General features: G+C 47.9%; 1 protein-coding gene across 2 annotated transcripts; it reads right to left on the minus strand.

The window, feature by feature from the left end:
• Window positions 1–746: 746 nt before the first annotated feature.
• On the minus strand, window positions 747–2,895 carry ARF3 (ARF GTPase 3; the record flags this gene model as incomplete). Of its 2 annotated transcripts, XM_079714110.1 has the most annotated exons (4): window positions 747–908; window positions 1,474–1,598; window positions 1,835–1,945; window positions 2,748–2,895. In XM_079714110.1, 4 exons carry the CDS (start codon window positions 2,893–2,895, stop codon window positions 747–749), a joined length of 546 nt encoding a protein of 181 aa, XP_079570236.1. The 2 variants fall into 2 exon arrangements, with proteins under 2 accessions (XP_079570236.1, XP_079570237.1); XM_079714111.1 differs by lacking the exon at window positions 1,835–1,945.
• Between the last annotated feature and the right edge of the window lie 16,054 nt (window positions 2,896–18,949).

Genomic DNA, 18,949 nt, shown 5'->3' on the forward strand with positions numbered 1-18,949 from the left:
AGAGATAAATGCCACCCTCCTGCCCTAAGTGGGGTGGAGAGAGGGATAAAGGAAGATGGTGGCAGAAAGTCCATCATCTGTCCTATCATCCAGGAAAACACCTACCTGCAGAGGAGAGGAACCAGTGCAGGACTGGGGCAGCCTTCCCTCCCCCTCCTTCCCTTTATCTCACCAACATGGGAGGGGAAGATGATAGGCGAGAGTGGGCAGTGTCCTGGCTCCAAGCCCTGAGCTGCACTCCACCCTCCACCCGCTCCTTGGCCCCCATATATATCTCTCTATACAGGTATATACACGCGCACACATGCACGCACACGAAGAGAGGCCCGTGCAATTTCCATGTAGAACAGGGGGAGAGCGGCAAAGGAAAGGAAGACGGGGAGCAGGAGAGGGGCCTATGGGGAGAGAGATGCCAAGAGCACACCAACCGGAGCCAAACGAAGCAAACTGGAGAGAATACCCCATCTCACCTCCCAACCCCAGAGCTTGGGGGGGGGCACCCCATGAAACCATAACAACCTTGTTTTTGTTTTAAATCCGGTAAATTGGAATGATTCATCATTAGGACAGCAACTGGGGACTGGTCATGGATGGGGGAGGGGAGGGAAGGGGAGGCAAGGCTCTTGTTGGGCATGCGGACATGATACCCAGGGCCCTGGCCACACTGGCAACAGGAAGGAAAGGGCAGGGCTGGGGCAGGGAGACAGTGGGGGTAGGTGGGGTGGTCGGATAGGGCTGTCTGGCTCTCACTTCTTGTTTTTGAGCTGATTGGCCAGCCAGTCCAGGCCTTCGTACAGCCCGTCCCCGCTGGTGGCACAGGTGGCCTGAATGTACCAGTTGCGGTGACGCAGGGAATGCAGGCCCAACTTGTCTGTGATCTCAGCAGCGTTCATAGCATTAGGCAAATCCTGGAGCACAAGGGAGACACACAAAAAGGAGCTTCAGGATCTTTCGAAGGCTTCTAGAGCAACCATCTACCAAAGACTTGTAGACTAGCACCCTCTCCTCCTCCTTCAGTGTAGGAACCCAGAGCAAGGTCCTAAAGAACTACTTTGGATTTAATCATCCTAGAACTCCGGATCCAAGGCACTAAAGGTCATTCCCCTGAGGAGTTGGAAACCAAATATGGGTAGGCAGGGAAGTGGAGAGGTGATTCAGAGTGGGCGTACAATCAGGTCTGTCTGACCATAAGAGTGAGGGCAGTTCCACTAAAGTAGACAATAGGTAGATAAAAGAGGGACAGGAGGTGAAGGATCTACCACACCAGTCCCTCTGGACAGAAATGTTGCTAATTAAAGCTGGGATGGGGTGGGGACAAGAAGAAGAGCATAAAGAAGCCAACTAATCATATTTCCCACACTTTCAAACTTGAGAGCATAGTCATGGGGCTTCCCACACAATGGGCCCCAAGACCCCATGATTTCCACGGCCAGGCTGCCCTCTCTCAAACCCAGGGGTAGGGAGATGTCACACCTGTTTGTTTGCAAAGACAAGGAGCACAGCATCCCGGAGCTCATCCTCTGCCAGCATCCTCATCAGCTCCTCCCGGGCCTCATTTACTCGCTCCCGATCATTGCTGTCGACCACAAATATCAACCCTGGGGAGGCAGAACATGGGCTGCACAGAGACGACAGATCAACTCCCCTCCCCCACCACCAAAAGAAAACACCCTCCTTATACCCTCCAAATATCTGCTCCCTTTTCTCCTTGTCTCCCACCCCTAGGAACTGCAGCAGGGCAAAAGTTGGTTACCGATAACCAAGAACAATAGCTATACTCTCTGCTCACACCTAACCAACCCATGCCAGTCCACGGGCAATTCACATGCCTTACCTTGGGTGTTCTGGAAGTAGTGTCTCCAGAGAGGCCGAATCTTGTCCTGGCCACCCACATCCCAAACTGTGAAGCTGATGTTCTTGTACTCCACTGTCTCCACGTTGAACCCTTTGGCAAAAACAGACAATGGTCACCAGGCCTGCAAACGATGCCCCAGTGGGTTGTTTGTTTCCCCCAGCCATGGCCATGTCCTAGCAAGGGAAAGAAAGCTAAGGCTTCCTCAGACCTGGTGTTCCTTGACTTAGTAGTGTAAAGGCCAAAAAGAAAACCTAAGAGAAGTGGAAGAGGACGAAGAGGGCCAGTCAGGAAGTTCACAATCACCTGGGTGAGACAACCTTCCCCATTCATTCTCTCAGTTTTTGACTCTCCCTCCTGCAAAAGAAATGACTCAGCCCCACTCCTGTACCTTGGCCACCAGAGTCTGCCTCAGCTAAGAAGTGGGGCCTGTGAGGCAGAGTGAAGAACAAGAAGTGAGCTATAGTCCTGGAGCCCCAAATACAGAACCAGCTGCTGATGATGATCTGGAGCCACCTTTACAAGGCAAATGTTCTCTCTCCCGCAGACAGGTCTTAACCGGGATCAGGGCCACCAAGGATCTAAACTGAAGCAATTCCAGGCCTCTGGCAGGAACATCAAAGCCCTTCACCTGCTTTTCAAACAACAGAGAACAAACCAGCTCAGTGCCTGAGGGCCACTGTCGGGTGCCAGGCTGAAGTTCCCGCATTAGAGAGGGTCAGGGTAGATAGGCAAACAGCAGCCCCAGCACCTGCTAGTAAGCTAAATAACCATTCTTCCCTGAACCCCACAAACTGCAAGGACTTGCCTGGTGGCCAGATGGGGGATCTAGGAATAGGCCCCCTGTCTGGCTCAGCGGTTGGCATGAAAGCCTACATCCAAGCTGTGCCCTTACCAATGGTGGGGATGGTGGTGACGATCTCGCCCAGTTTTAGCTTGTACAGGATGGTGGTCTTTCCTGCGGCATCCAGGCCCACCATCAGGATGCGCATCTCCTTCTTCCCAATCAGGCTCTTGAGAAGGTTTCCAAAGATATTACCCATGATCACAGCAGCCGCTTTCTGAGGACAGCAGGGCGCAGTGAGGGCAGTGGCAGTCTGGTTTTGGCTTGGTCCCTGGTATGGAGGACTTGATCCTAGGCAAAGAAATGCAAACTTATTACCACCATCTGCTTGTCAGGATTTCACATTAATGGCACTGGCTAAAGTCATGGCTGGAGTTCTTTCATGACAAACTGAGAGCCTGAGGGTACTAAGAAGATCAAGGCCCACTCAGACACATCCTGAGCCTTTGGGAGCAGAGATAAAGCAGTGAACATTCAGGACCCCTGTTTCTGCCAGTAATCTACCCATGTGACTTTGGATGAGTTATTTCACCTGTCCTTATCTGCACCTGTAAATGGAGGGGGTTGAACTAGATGATTTCTAAAGTCTCTTCAGTCCTGACATTCTACTCTATACCCCAAGGCATTGGGAGACCATTAATGCCTCTCCCTCCCCCAACCTTACCCTGAGACTTCTGGAAAGGGTGGGAGAGGACGGAGTGGAATGAGGAGTGGCTCTTCGTGACTCCTAACAAGGTTCAGGCTTGCCAGGTTCCCAAGGTTTATGCTCTCAGCTCTGATCAAGACACTGCTTCTTCCCTTCCTATATTTCTACACCTTCCTTCTACACACCAAAATTAATGAGAAAGAAATAAGAAAGCAGCACTCCTAAAAGAGGCTGATCTTTTCCACTCTGTGAAATGCCAGCTGCTAACGCCGTACCCTGTTCATACAACAGTGCACTGAGAGCTGGGAGATGGGGTAGGGAGAGGCTGCCCCTCATTCCTCAGCCACATAGGTCCTAGGCTCGCCGTGGCCCGTCCCAGGACAGCTGCTCCACGTGGCCACCTGCAGTGAGGCAGTCAGCTCATCCTCTGCTTCTGCTCTAACCCCCTTCAGTCTATTCTCCACAGAGCAGCCAGACTGATTTTAAAGCCAAAACCAGGTCATGTTGCTCCTCTATTCAAAACCCTCTCTGGGCTTCATAGCTCCTTTTCAGTAAAACCCAAAGCCATACCATGGCCTATAAAGTCCGGCACAATCTGCATTCCCGTTTCTCTCATCAGATCTCCTACTCTCCCCTGTGCATACTCCACTTCAGTTCCCCAATACTTTCCTGCCTCAAAGCTTTTGTCCTTGCCATTCACTCTGCCTGGAATGCTCCTCTCCCAGACAGCCGTCAGGGAGCACTCCCTCACTTCCTTCAGGCATCTGTTCGACCGTCACTTTACCAAAGAGGCCTTCCATAACCACCTATAACACACACACACCACTCTCTACACCATTTATCCCACTTTATTTTTCTTCATAGCATTTATCACCATCTGACACGTTACGTATTTGTTTCCTGCTGTACTGTTTTTCTCCTCCTACTGTAATGTCAGCTCCTTATCTATTTTGTTCCCTGCTGTGTTCCCTACCTTGACTAGTACCTGGCACACAGTAGTTGAATAACTGAACTAACTCCCAGGTCTCTACTGACCTGACTAGCAGTTCACTCAGGTTAGACATTTCTGCCTGCTACATAATAGGGAAAAATGAAGGGAGCAGTTAGAACACTACAAAACTACAAAATGCCTATCTGCCCACCCCATCCACTGCCCCCGACAGACAGAATCAGAGTCATTCATTCCCTCTCTTCTTCCCTCCCTTCTCTATGGCTCAGGACAGCCACAGAAATGAATCTTTGAAACAACAATGAAACGGGGGTTCAGAATCACCCGTGCCAGCCAGTTCTCTGAGCCTGCGGGAGACATGCATCAGCGGGCAGCTTATTCAGCAATCACCATATGCCAGCTGCTGGCATTCTCTACAGAGTCTAGGAACCAGAGATAAACACACGCACACCCCGAACCCAGCAGGCGAAAGAACAGGTCAAGACAGAGTGCACCCAAACCCAAGAATGTGAAAGGTGGATGGGGAGGAATCCTATTTACAAGCTAAAGCATGGCAGGGTTTGGTGGGAGTTCAGTTGTTTTTTCAGAAATGATTTCAGGTTTTTTTGTTAGTTTCCTACTCTCCTCAGTTTGCAGTGAATTCCAGACTAGTACAAAGGAGCCAGATCAACAGCTCCTGGAGACCAAAGTACTAGTTTGTCCAAAAAACAGAAACAATGAGTGCTTATGGAGTGTTTCATCTTCAAAGACCTCCCCAGACATCCACTAATGAGCCAGGCGTGGTGCTCCGGGTAGGTTCCACAGATGAGCCCTGCCCCTGACCCAGAGCGCTCACACCCCAGGGGGAGGGCCTGGCTCAACTTTGGCCTCAACTTCAGTCAAGTCACCCAATAGCCATCCTCCCTGCTCATCCTGTCTCAACCACCCAGGCAGACAGATTCTTGAGGATTCCTGAGGCAGGAGGGGACACCTGCCCAGCTAATAAGATCAGATCCCACTAACCCTGGTAATTTGTGGTAGACAGACTTCTGGTTCTGCTGCCATCACTTCCAGAAATTTAGACCTTCCCCAAGTCTTCCTAGTTCTTATCTTGTCTCCAGTTCAGGTGTCATTTCCTTCAGCTCCAGATGATACTTTGCTTTAAAGCTTAAGTAACAGGCTTTGGCCCAGATTCTGAATTGAATTTATACCATACATTTATCTTGCTTTCCTTCATGACTGGAACTGTTGCTGGCTAAATGATTTACCAACTGTGAGTCGAGCAGTGGCTGAAAGATATCCCTTGCCCCAGAACATGCATACACTGTCCTTTGGTTTGCTCCTTTGCTAAGCTATCATGCTAAAGTCTTGGTTCAAAATCTGATCCCAGTGTTACACTTATTTCTATTTTCTGGCATGCTACATAAAGCACCCTGAATTATCTGAACCACTCAAGTGGCACTATGTTATGGAGTTTTTTCTTCTTTTATAAGTCTGTATATTTACCATCTCCCCAAGTTAACTGTGTACTACTCACCATGGGCAAGGACTATGCCTTTTATTTATTTTGGATCTTTCCTTGCTCCCAGTGCCAAGCCCACTGTAAGAGTTCAATCAAGCACACTGGCTAATTTTAGCCTCATCTGAGGATGTCCTTATATCATTTCTTCTGTCCTAGCAGTTATCTCTGTGTAATGCACAGATGGTTGCTTAGCTTTCCTGTCAATTCTTGGCCACTTTCCACATATACTGACCCCAAGACTGGTTTGGGAAAGTCATGAAAGGATTAGAAGACTAAAATTGGTAAAATTTTCTCTTGCCGTTTAATATTCAGTGGGGCTGATAGATAACTAACGAAATATTCAAATAGTTACCATGTGTCCCCCATGGCAGCCCAAAGCCTTGAAATTAATGGACATTACAACTCTTCTTTAATATAATCAGGAGCTTGACTCAGATGAACATTCCAAAGGGTGTGTTGGCTTTCTTGTCTTGGCTTTCCCTGTCCCTGCCTGTTTCCAGATAGCATACTGCCCCTACCATCAGGATGGTGGCAACTTTCAGCTTTGTGCCACGAATACAAATCTATGGCTATATAGCCAATTCTCGCTTTCACCATAATGCATTCCTAGAGAAAGCTCTGGGAAGCAGATGGCAAACAAACAAACAAACCCTGGACTGTATCCCTATGTGCTGTACTGCCTATAGTCATTCTCTTTTGCCACAGATGGCACTCCTGTGTCAACAGGGCAAAATACCAGGGTTCTATGGGCTGGTAGAAACAGGAAGCAGTTAAAACTAAAGGTGAGTGGCTCAAGATGAAAAATGGAATATAGTAATATCTCTATTAACAAAGAGTATGTCTCAACATTCTACTTTACAGTCACAAACTTTATCTCCTCCGTGTGCGACACTGCAGGAGTTCAACCAAGCACATTGGCTGACTTAAGCCTCACCTGAGGACGTCCTCACTGACAAATCACTTACTGCCCCCAATCCCTCTCTGCCACCCTCCAGGAGGGGCAGGCCATTGCTGTCACTGACTGTTCAGTTATCTGGACTTGAGGCATGCCTGCCTCACCCTCCAGGGGATTCTGAGAGTCACAGCTCAGTCTGCCACACACACTGCCCACTCCTGATGCAGGCATGTGTCCTGAGACACTCCGAGGGGACTCCTGATCCAGCACCTCCTCTTCAGGCTGCACGGGCCCAGAGAAAGGACGACCAGAGCCTCCCAAATCCTGTGCTGCCCAGGCAGGGTGCACTAAACTGCAGGGTGCAGCTTTATTCCCAAACAATCTTCAAATTGAGATATCACTAATAGAATCTCTATTAGATGCTATTTTTAGCACAGCCAATGGAGCAGACCAAAAAATTTAAGAAAACCAAAGCAGGGTCTGCCTGTATTTAGTTTCCTTAGTGCAGGTGGCTTGTGACCTCTGTAAACTTTCCAAATTTTTGCCTCAAGAGCACTGTAATCAGCACACAAGAACTCCTAGATTAGTATCTCAATGAATTCTATTAGACTCAAAGATTTCCCAAAGCCAAGAAACAGCTTCTGATGCCAGCTTCCATCCATTCATTAAACATTTATTGAGTATAATGAACCAGGGATACAGAGGAAGACAGTTTCTGCCTTCATGAAACTCAGTCAATGGGAGAGAAAGACTAGGAAACAGAGGATTACTGTGTGAAGATAAGAGTGGGATAAGCACATAGTTTTATGGGGACAGAAAGCTGGAGCAGTTAATCAAGACTGGAGGATAGGGGCTTCCCTAGTGGCGCAGTGGTTGCAGCATGGTGAGTAAAAGGAAGGGATGAGGCTGGAGAGAGAAGCAGGAGCTAATCATGAAGGGCCTTAAAGGTCATACTGAGTAACATGATCAGATACGTGCTTTAGAGACCATCCTGGGCTTCCCTGGTGGTGCAGTGGTTAAGAATCTGCCCGCCAATGCGGGGGGCACGGGTTCAAGCCATGGCCCGGGAAGATCCCACATGCTGTGGAGCAACTAAGCCCGTGCGCCACAACTACTGAGCCTGTGCTCTAGAGCCCGCAAGCCACAACTACTGAAGCCTGTGCACCTAGAGCCCATGCTCCGCAACAAGAGAAGCCACTGCAATGAGAAGCCCACACACTACAATGAAGAGTAGCCTCCACTCGCCACAACCAGAGAAAGCCCACGCACAGCAACGAAGACCCAACGCAGACAAAATTTTTAAATAATAAATAAATAAATAAAGATCATTCTGGGGCTTCCCTGGTGGCGCAGTGGTTAAGAATCCGCCTGCCAATGCAGGGGACACGAGTCCTGGTCCGGGAAGATCCCACATGCCATGGAGCAACTAAGCCCGTGCGCCACAACTACTGAGCCTGAGTTCTAGAGCCTGTGAGCCACAACTACTGAAGCCCACATGCCTAGAGCCCGTGCTCCGCAACAAGAGAAGCCACTGTAATGAGAAGCCGACACACTGTAACGAAGAGTTGCCCCCGCTCGCCGCAACTAGAGAAAGCCCGCGTGCAGCAACAAAGACCCAACTCAGCCATACATACATACATACATACATACATACATACATACATACATAAATAAATACATAAATAAATACATAAATAAATAAATAGATAAATAAATAGATAGATAGATAGATAGATAGATAGATAGATAGAAGAAAGAAAGACCATTCTGACGGCAGTTTAGGGAATAATTTAAAAGGGGGAGGGCTTCCCTGGTGGCGCAGTGGTTGAGAGTCCGCCTGCCGATGCAGGGGACACGGGTTCGTGCCCCGGTCCGGGAAGATCCCACATGCTGCGGAGCGGCTGGGCCCGTGAGCCATGGCTGCTGAGCCTGCGCGTCCGGAGCCTGTGCTCCGCAACGGAGGAGAGGCCACAACAGTGAGAGGCCCACGTACCGCAAAAAAAATAAAAATAAATAAATAAATAAAAGGGGGAAAGACTGGAAGCACAGAGACCACTTGGGAGGTACAGTAATACAGATAAGAAAAGTTCTGAAACAGAGGTGGCAATAGAGGACAGGACAGATTTGAAACAACAAAATAGTAAAATCCACAGGATTTAATGACTAATTAAACGTAGGAAGGAAGAGGAGAAGAGTCAAAGATGATTCCCAGGTTTCTGGCCTGTGTGATTCAGTGGCAATTCTTTAGGCAGAAAACATAAGAGGAACAGATCTGAGAGTGAAGATGTTTGTTTTTAGATTAACGTGAATTTTGAGGTGCTAAGGTACGAAGCTCAGGAGAAAAGTCTGGCCTGGATATATGAAATCATCTGCATAGATAGTAACTGAAGCCCCTAGAGGAACCAAGATGATCCAGTATGGCAGCAGTTACTGGCTGCCTACCAACAGCCACCTTCCCCTTCTTTCTTCTAACAGAACCCCTACTTTGTTCAGATGTTGGCAGGGAGTGGGTATGAACTACCCCTCGCCAGCCCTAGGGTATGAAAACTGATCAGCTGAAGGGATGTGGGCATTCCATTTCTCTTGCCAGTGACTGAGTCACGAATGGTTAGGCACTGATTCTGGGCAATAAAGATGTAAGGAAAGTCTGCTGGGAGTATCTGGGAAAGCTTTCCTCAATCTTAAAAAAGAACATGTGTCAATGCTCTCTTGTCCAGCCTTTGGATGTTAATGTAGAAGGGTGAGATGCTGGAGTATCTTGGGTACATGAAGGGATAGACATAAGGACACTAGGATATCAGAGCAGAAAAACTGAGAAAACTTGGGTCCTTAATAACACTGTCAAGTTGCTGGATTAAAAAAATAAATAAAAAGTTATGTGGCAGCCTGGAAGGGAGGGGAGTTTGGAGGAGAATGGATACATGTATATGTATGGCTGAGTCACTTTGTTGTGCACCTGAAACACAGCAACGATTAACACTGAAGTTAACGATTAACCTGAAATGATTAACATTGTTAATCGGCTACACTCCGATATAAAATAAAAAGTTTAAAAAAAAAAGCGTTCTACCCCTGGACTACTTCTGTGTGTGGCAGAATATACATAACATAAAATTTAGCATTTTAGGGCTTCCCTGGTGGTGCAGTGGTTGAGAGTCCGCCTGCCGATGCAGGGGACACGGGTTCGTGCCCCGGTCCAGGAAGATCCCACATGCTGCGGAGCGGCTAGGCCCGTGAGCCATGGCCACTGAGCCTGTGCGTCCGGAGCCTGTGCTCCACAACGGGAGAGGCCACAAAAGTGAGAGGCCCACATACCAAAAAAAAAAAAAAAGGTCAGAAGACCTAAATAGACATTTCTCCAAAGAAGACATACAGATGACCAAGAAGCATATGAAAAGCTACTCAACATCACTAATTATTAGAGAAATGCAAATCAAAACTACAATGAGGTATCACCTCACACCAGTTAGAATGGGCGTCATCAGAAAATCTACAAACAACAAATGCTGGAGTGGGTGTGGAGAAAAGGGAACCCTCTTGCACTGTTGGTGGGAATGTAAAGTGATACAGCCACTATGGAGAACAGTATGGAGGTTCCTTAAAAAACTAAAACTGGAAAACAACAACAACAAAAAAAACTAAAACTGGAATTACCATATGACCCAGCAAGCCCACTACTGGGCATATACCCACAGAAAACCATAATTTAAAAAGACACATGCACCCCAATGTTCACTGCAGCCCTATTTACAATAGCCAGGTCTTGGAAGCAACCTAAATGCCCATCGACAGACGAATGGATAAAGAAGATGTGGTACATATATACAATGGAATATTACTCAGCCATAAAAAGGACTGAAATTGGGTCATTTGTTGAGATGTGGATGGATCTAGAGACTGTCATACAGAGTGAAGTAAGTCAGGAAGAGAAAAACAAATATCGTATATTAATGCATATATGTGGAACCTAGAAAAATGGTACAGATAAACCAGTTTGCAGGGCAGAAACTGAGACACAGATGTAGAGAACAAATGTATGGACACCAAGGGGGGAAAGTGGCGGGGGGGCAGGGGTGGTGGTGATGTGATGAATTGGAAGATTGGGATTGACATGTATACACTGATGGGTATAAAATGGATGACTAATAAGAACCTGCTGTATAAAAAAATAAATTAAATTAAATAAAAAAAAGATAGAATTGCCAGTGAACAGATGAAACAGGAGGCCATGATTTGGACAAAGCCACCCATCACAGAGCAGCCTAAGGATACAGAAGACAGAGAATCACCTGCCTTGAGCGATAAGAGCCATCTGTGATCCCCTAGCACCTCAAACACACTTCTACTCTAGGACTTACCACAGAATGTTTTATTCACCTTTGTGTGTTTTGCTTCCCAGAGCTGGAACTTCCCAAATAATGTGCCTTTAATGCAATACAGGTCAGCTGGAGATACTGGTCCCATCAATACTGGACAGCTAGGCAGGGCTTAGGGTGGCTAGAGCCCATGAGCCAGTCATCTCAGGTTGCAAGCAGCTATGCCTGTTTCACTATTACCATTTTCTCTGTATGCCATGGTGGGAAAAAGTTTGGGAAGTATTTCACTAGACTCTCAGTCCCTTGCCAGCAGGGACCATGCCTTATTCATGTTTCATGTTCCCAGCACCCAGCTCCATGACTGATCTGTAGCTAGTGACTGATATGCTTGTTGCTGAACACGGTTCTACTGATGATGGCAAACGTCTGTGAGGTTGAGGAAGACAGTACTCTTTAGGTGACCTCCAATCCTTTTCCTGTATCTGACAAACTGGAGAAGTGGCTTCCACGTTCTCAGAGCCCTAGGGTTCCCTGGATGGGATTCAGAGCCTGCCTGGGGGAAAGGGAGAACTCTATGAGAGGCTCTAATTATGTTCCGCCACTCTCCACCACTACCACAGCAGCAGCACTGTTGTGCATTTTACGTATCAGACTTCAAATAAGATTTTATAGAAGGTAAAGTTCAATTGTTTTTTTTTTTAAGTGGAGGATAGGGGACAAAACCACTCCAAAAGAGAGCAAATGTTCTTCTGCATCCTAAATCATGTTGAAATTTAAACATTTATGCTTGACACTCTTGTGTTTAAGCTCATAAAGGACAGGTTATGGGAATTCCCTGGAGGTCCAGTGGTTAGGACTCTGCGCTTTCACTGCCGAGGGCCTGGGTTCAATCCCTGGTTGTCAGGGAACTAAGATCTGCCACACCCAGGCATTTCACCTTTCTTCAGGAATATAGTGCTAATGGTGGATCCCTGAAATCTTGAGCCATTTCCCTTCTGGTCCATATGGTGCAGCAGATCCCTTGCAGAAGTCCATGACAAATCTCTAACACCTTCATAGACTCCCTACCTCAGTCAGTTCTTTCCTAGACTACAATACAAAGCCTTCAAACATTTGTAGAACTTTCTCCAAATGCTCCCCATGTCCTTTCATTATCAAACAGTTTTATTAGCATTCTACCTATATTTGCAATAGATGTTGGAAAAGGTACAGTACACAGAATTACAGATATCGCAACTCTGGATCTTAATACAGTACATTCTGAAACGAAGGCAGACATTTAAAGGAGATATGACTAAGTGAAAAGAGTGGCCCAGGAAATGGAGGATGCTGAAATACTAACTGAAATCTAAAATAATGGGAGCCAGCAAACTAAATGCCCAACCTAGGACAATCAGGGTGCTCTTTTATGGAAGAGTCAACCATTACCTCAGAGTCACACTGAACACTATTTGTGAGCCCCCATATCCTCACCCTACATCCAAGTTGATAGCTCAGGGCCCCTGCCTTGCTCCAGCTTCACCTCCCACTCAGGCAACAGGAGCTGCCTCTGTGAGGCTGATGCTGAAAAAAAGATTTCACTGCTCGTAAGCCTACGACCAGCACAAAAAGTCATGGTAACAATCATCCCTCTACACAGGCGCTTCAGGCGGCAAGTTGTTCTTTTGTAAACCTCCTCTTTAAGGCAGCCCTGAGTGCTCATGTTATTATTTCTATGATGATGGTGATTATTAACAGCAGCTAACATTTACTTGAGGCTTACTATGTGTACTTTGTATAATACCAAGTGCTTTACATGTATTATCTCATTTAATTCTCATGCCAACACTATGAATAGGTATATCATTATCATACTCTTTACAGATGAGGAAAATGAAGCTAAAAGAGGACAAACAATTTCACCAAAATCACACAACTAGTAATTAGCAGAGGCAGGATTTGAACTCAATTTTGTCTGATTCCAAGGTCCACACTCTTAATTACCATACCATTTTGCCTCTAAATTCACTTGCAACAAAAATGGTGAAGGGGGGCTTCCCTGGTGGTGCGGTGGTTGAGAGTCTGCCTGCCGATGCAGGGGACACGGGTTCGTGCCCTGGTCCGGGAGGATCCCACATGCGGCGGAGCGGCTAGGCCCGTGAGCCATGGCCGCTGAGCCTGCGCGTCCGGAGCTTGTGCTCCGCAACGGGAGAGGCCACAACAGTGAGAGGCCCGCGTACCGCAAAAAAAAAAAAAAAAAAAAAAAAAAAATGGTGAAGGGAACTATGCGTACACCTGAAACTAAAACAATACTGTAAATCAACCATACCTCAATTAAAAAAAAAATGGTGAGGAGAGCCAAATACAGTGACATGTTTTGAGTCTCAAGCCTCTTGACATCCATTTCTTTTTCTTTTTTTTTTTTTTTTTTGCAGTACGCGGGCCTCCCACCGCCGTGGCCTCTCCCGTTGCGGAGCACCGGCTCCGGACGCGCAGGCTCAGCGGCCATGGCTCACGGGCCCAGCCACTCCACGGCATGTGGGATCTTCCCGGACCGGGAAACGAACCCGTGTCCCCTGCATCGGCAGGCGGACTCTCAACCACTGCGCCACCAGGGAAGCCCTTGACATCCATTTCTAAAGGTATATGAGGAAGCAGATTCCACAATTTCCCTCAGTTATTGATTCAACTTTAACAAACCTGGTTTTAAAGAACTTCCTCCTTCTGACCAACAAATCCCACCCACTGTCCTCTGAGTCCATTTTCTCTATTATGACTCCAGTGGAAGAGACCAGCAGAGGTAAACACACTTTATGACCCTCTGTGCACTTAAGACTTCACTTCCACTCTTTCTAGCCTGCTGTCTGCTCTCCTTTACACTTGCATTCAGTTTAATCATAGCAGCTACCATTCACTGGCACCAATTCTATGCCAGGCACCACATACATACACTGGCTCCCTTCTCCGTAATTACCAGGATCCCAATCTGCAGACAACACTCTGAAGGACTTAGGTCTAATGGAGAGACCCCTTTGCCCACAATGGGGAAGCAGGAGATCTGGGATTTCTGATAAATAATGACTCTGTGTTCTAATATTTTTCTTTTGGGGTCTTACTTTCATTATCCATGACTGTTTTTTGCCTCTTAGGAAGGTGGAGAGACCAAGACTTCTTAATTACAAAGGCTAAGGACCTTTACACCCTCACTCAGCTATCTTCAGGCACTCTCCCTGACAGCCAAGCCCTCTCCTCCTCTTTCCTTAAACTGTGGTCAGAAAACCTGAGTTCTGTTCATTCACATCCTGTATTCATCATGAGTGCCTACTGTGTGCACAGATAGTGTGGGAGATACAAGATGAGATCCAATTCCTGAACTCAAAAAGCTTCTTCTCTTTGGAAAAGCAAGACATACACATAAAAAATTTTGACTACGCAAGGTAATAAACTCTATGCTGGGAGGCAGGAGGCATGTGTATATGGGATACAGGAGGACCCTTCCCAGCTGAATCCACGGTCAATGATCCATTCTGTGAAAAGGTGGATCAGCTTCTTTCTTAGAATGAGCTTTTCTAGACGTGTTATTCAAACTCGGGTCTAAGGTACAATGACCAATTCACTGACCCATTCCACTAACAGCAAGTGGAGACCCCCCAACAACAAGCTCAAGACAAAATGGCAGCAAAGACTGTCAACACCTGATTAGGGACACGGAAGGAAGTATGCAGAGACTAGATTCTGCCCTGTTGCACTGACCCAAGCAATCAGACTCCTGCAGCAGATCTCCTACCAAATAAAATTTTCATGCCATAGACCAGGGGTGACCCAATCCAACCGCGGCAGAGACAGGTTTTAAGTTACATTTCTCCCTCACCCAATGACCTCACTATTTCTTCTCACTCCTGACCACATACCACACTCCTCCTGGCCTGGCCAGAGAGAGACCAGCAGTAATACAACCCAGAAAGAAGGCAACTCCCCCAAAAGAGGAGCTACCACTTTGCTAATCAAGTGGCCCGTTTTCAACAGGGAATTCCACACACCCCCGCCCCCTTCCCGCAGACATTGGTATAAGCAATGGCTCCATTTTCTGTTCCGGGAATCCTGGTACTTCCTAAAGAAAGAAAGCGGATTGGAAGACAGAAACTCAGAGCCAGTGACAAGATGCTCCCTCGTCCTGTGAAACCGCCCCCGCTTCGCCTGGGGGAGGAAGGCACCACCTCTCTTCTCCAAGCAAGATCAGATCCCCCTCCCCCTCCTGCCTCCTCTCCTCTTGCTCCCCACCTGCTGCCCTCTTCCCGACGTGCGGTCACCAAGACCCGAAAGCTCAGCCTCCACCAGAATAGTGCCCCTGGGGTGCCCCACTAGCCTGTGTTCCCGGTTAATCCGTAAACCCCCTAAGCACCCCTGCGCCACGATGTGGGGAGGGGGTGTCACTATAGCAAGGCTTCTCTCTGGTCTATTACTAAGGTGGAGGGGGATGAGGGGTAGGAAAAAGCGACATTCCCTAGCCCTTTAATAGGAAAAGGATACAAAACAGCCATCACCGCCCCCGCGTCACCTCACCTTAGACTGCTTTCCTCCCCCCCCCCACCCCAACCCTTCAAAAGCCCACCTCCTGCAGGTGAGGGGAACCTAACTGCAGCCCGGGTCGCCCCCTTGTGCGAGGCGGAGGACAAATCCATGTGCGCCCTCCACCCCCACCCCAGCTCCGTGTCCTTCAAATGCGGGGGCAGGCGTGTGGCTGGCCCGGCGCCCCCTCTCCGAGCTCTCTGGTGGGAAGGACCACACCGGCTCATGCCAAGCAGTGCCGGGCGGGCGAGCGAGCGAGCTGGGGTGGGGGTGGGGGTCTATCTTCTCAGCTCCCACCCGAGTCTCTCCTCTACCGGGACCCGCCTTCCCTCCTCCCCAGCCCCTCACCTGTTCCTGCTCCCAGCTCCGCCGCTGCGGCCGCCGCCTCCGCCCCCGCAGGTTCCGCTCGGCTCTCGCTCCACTCTCTCCGACTCCCTCCGCCGATTTCAGCGCGGCTGCTCCCCTGGCCCCGCTCCCGGCTCCCTCCTTCCTTCCCTCCACCTAGCACCGGAAACCGCGACGGCTACAGGAGCTGTGCGGCGTACCCTCACCCCCAGACCAGGATACTTCCCACCTCCCCGATCGCGCGAGAACTGCGTGGCGGCGAGCGGCAGTTCTCGCGAGATCCATCACCATGGCAGCTGCTGCAGCAGAAGCGGCGGGCGCCTGAGTGGACGACCTGGCGGGGGCCGAAGTGGGGGCTGGAAACTGCGGGCGGCGGAGGCGGGAGCTAGGAAATGGGGGTGAGACAGTGGGGACAGAGGTGAGAATCCCAAGCCTCAGAGCCATGTCTGTTATTTAAGGACTGGGCCGCATAGTGGGCACACTGGAGACTGGGACTCCTTGGGCAAAGTCAGGAAGGAGCAGAGTATGAGTGAACAGCCCTTGCTTTGGACCTTACCCCTTAGCTCTCATCTTCATTTTTTTTAACCTTTTTTTCCTATATACATTTATTTATTTATTTTTGGCTGCGTTGGGTCTTCGTTGCTGTGCGCGGGCTTTCTCTAGTTGCGGCAAACGGGAGCTACTGTTCGTCGTTGCGGTGCACAGTCTTCTCATTGCGGTGGCTTCTCTTGTTGTGGAGCACGGGCTCTAGGCGCGCGGGCTTCAGTAGTTGTGGCTCGCGGGCTCTAGAGCGCAGGCTCAGTAGTTGTGGCGCACGGGCTTAGTTGCTCCGCGGCATGTAGGATCTTCCCGCGCCAGGGCTTGAACCCGTGTCCCCTGCATCGGCAGGCGGATTCTCAACCATTGCACCACCAGGGAAATCCTCAGCTTCATTTCTTAATCAGGGCTACGTGCACCCCCCTGAGAGCCCTCACTGCACCAGTGTTTCTACTCACTACTAAGACTAGGTTGCTCGGGGGTGAGAATCAAGAGATCTTTTCCATAGGGAAGAGGGAGAGTGATGCATTTAAGAGACTGAAGGAAACAGCTGGACACTGGGCCAGTTAGGAAGTTGGAACTTGAAAGACAAACGGTTGAAGACCAGTATTCAGAGGTATGGTTTGAGGAAGTATACCTAGATGAGTATGAATTTTAGGATTGCAAAGAAAGTGAGGGATTTTGCACCCGTGTTTCTCTATTCCTGCCAACCTCCACTTTCCTCACACTCATTTCTGCAGCTGGTCTAGACATGCAAAGCCGCCTTGGAACAGTCACAGCTGTGATACAAGAAGGGCGCTAGTAATGCTAAGAATGGAAAAAGGTTCTTGAAGTGCCCTTTCTCCTCATTTACAGCAGTACAGATCCTCCTCAGCTTACAGTGGGGTTACATCCCAATAAACCCATCGTAAGTTAAAACATCTTAAGTCAAAAATGCATTTGCACCTAACCTACCGAACATAATAGCTTAGCCTAGCCTGCCTTAAACATGTTCAGAACACTTACATTAGCCTACAGTTGGGCAAAATAATCTAACACAAAGCCTATTTTATAATAAAGTGTTGAATATCTTATGTAATCTACTGAATACTATACTATACTTAAAGTGGAAAACAGAATGCTTGTATGGGCACAGAATGGTTGTAAGTGTATCAGTTGTTTACCCTTGTGATGGCATGGCTGACTGGGAGCTGCAACTCACTGCCACTGCCTAACATCACAACAGAACATCATACCAAATAGCCTGGGAAAAGATCAAAATTCAAAATTAATTTACAGTTTCTACTCGAGGCATATCACTTTTGCACCATCATAAAGTAAAAAAATCGTAAGTCAAACCATTGTAAGTTGGGACCATCTGTACAAGGGAACACATGGCTCTTCCCTAAAGCTTGAGCCAAAATTGTTGCTTTTTAAATTTGTTTTTGTTTTTACCTTGTTTCTTGTCTCCTTCCAAGAAGAGCTAGACTGGTAGATAGCTACACTCTGTCTACCCCTTATCCCCATCAATCGCTGGTGTATGAATTCACCAGTCCCTTCCTCTTATTCCGGTTTGGGTTTTTTTTTTTTTTTGTTTTAAAGGCTTTATTGACTTTGTTACAATATTGCTTTATTGACTTTGTTACAATATTGTCTTGTATTGACTCTGTTACAATATTGCTTTGTTACAACATTGTTTTATGTTTTGGTTTTTTGGCTGGAGGCATGTGGGATCTTAGCTCCCCAACCAGGGATGGAACCCACACGAAGACAAAGTCTTAACCACTGGACTGCCAGGGAAGTCCCCCCCAGTTTGTTTTCTCTCTTATTTTAACCTGAAGAATAACACAACCCTGGAATGTGAAGTCAAGAGGCCCTTAATTTAAGATGGTGAAGGATGAGTGATAACCTACATGAGAAAAGAATCCAAAAAAGAATGCATATATGTATATGTATAACTGAATCACTTTGCTGTACACCTGAAACTGATACAACATTGTAAATCAACTATACTCCAATAAAATTAAGATATTATTTAAAAACAGAAAAAGGATGGTGAAGGATGATTGAAAACAAACTTATGGTTACCAAAGGGGAAATGTCTGGGGCGGAGGGGAAGGAGGGATAAATCAGGAGCTTGGGATTAACATACAGACACTGCTATATATTTTTTTAAATAAATTTATTTATTTTTGGCTGCGTTGGGTCTTCATTGCTGCAAGCGGGCTGTCTCTAGTTGTGGCGAGCGGCGGCTACTCTTCGTTGCGGTGAGCGTGCTTCTCATTGTGGTGGCTTCTCTTGTTGCAGAGCACAAGCTCTAGGTGCACGGGCTTCAGTAGTTGTGGTACATGGGCTCCCTAGTTGTGGCTCACAGGCTCTCGAGCACAGGCTCAGTAGTTGCGGCACACAGGCTTAGCTGCTCCGCGGCATGTGGGATCTTCCTGGACCAGGGATCGAACCTGTGTCCCCTGCCTTGGCAGGCGGATTCTTAACAACTGCACCACCAGGGAAGTCCCCACACTACTATATGTAAGATA

The sequence above is a fragment of the Hyperoodon ampullatus genome (genome assembly GCF_949752795.1).
Source record: "Hyperoodon ampullatus genome assembly, chromosome: 11".
Taxonomy (NCBI): Eukaryota; Metazoa; Chordata; class Mammalia; order Artiodactyla; family Ziphiidae; genus Hyperoodon; species Hyperoodon ampullatus.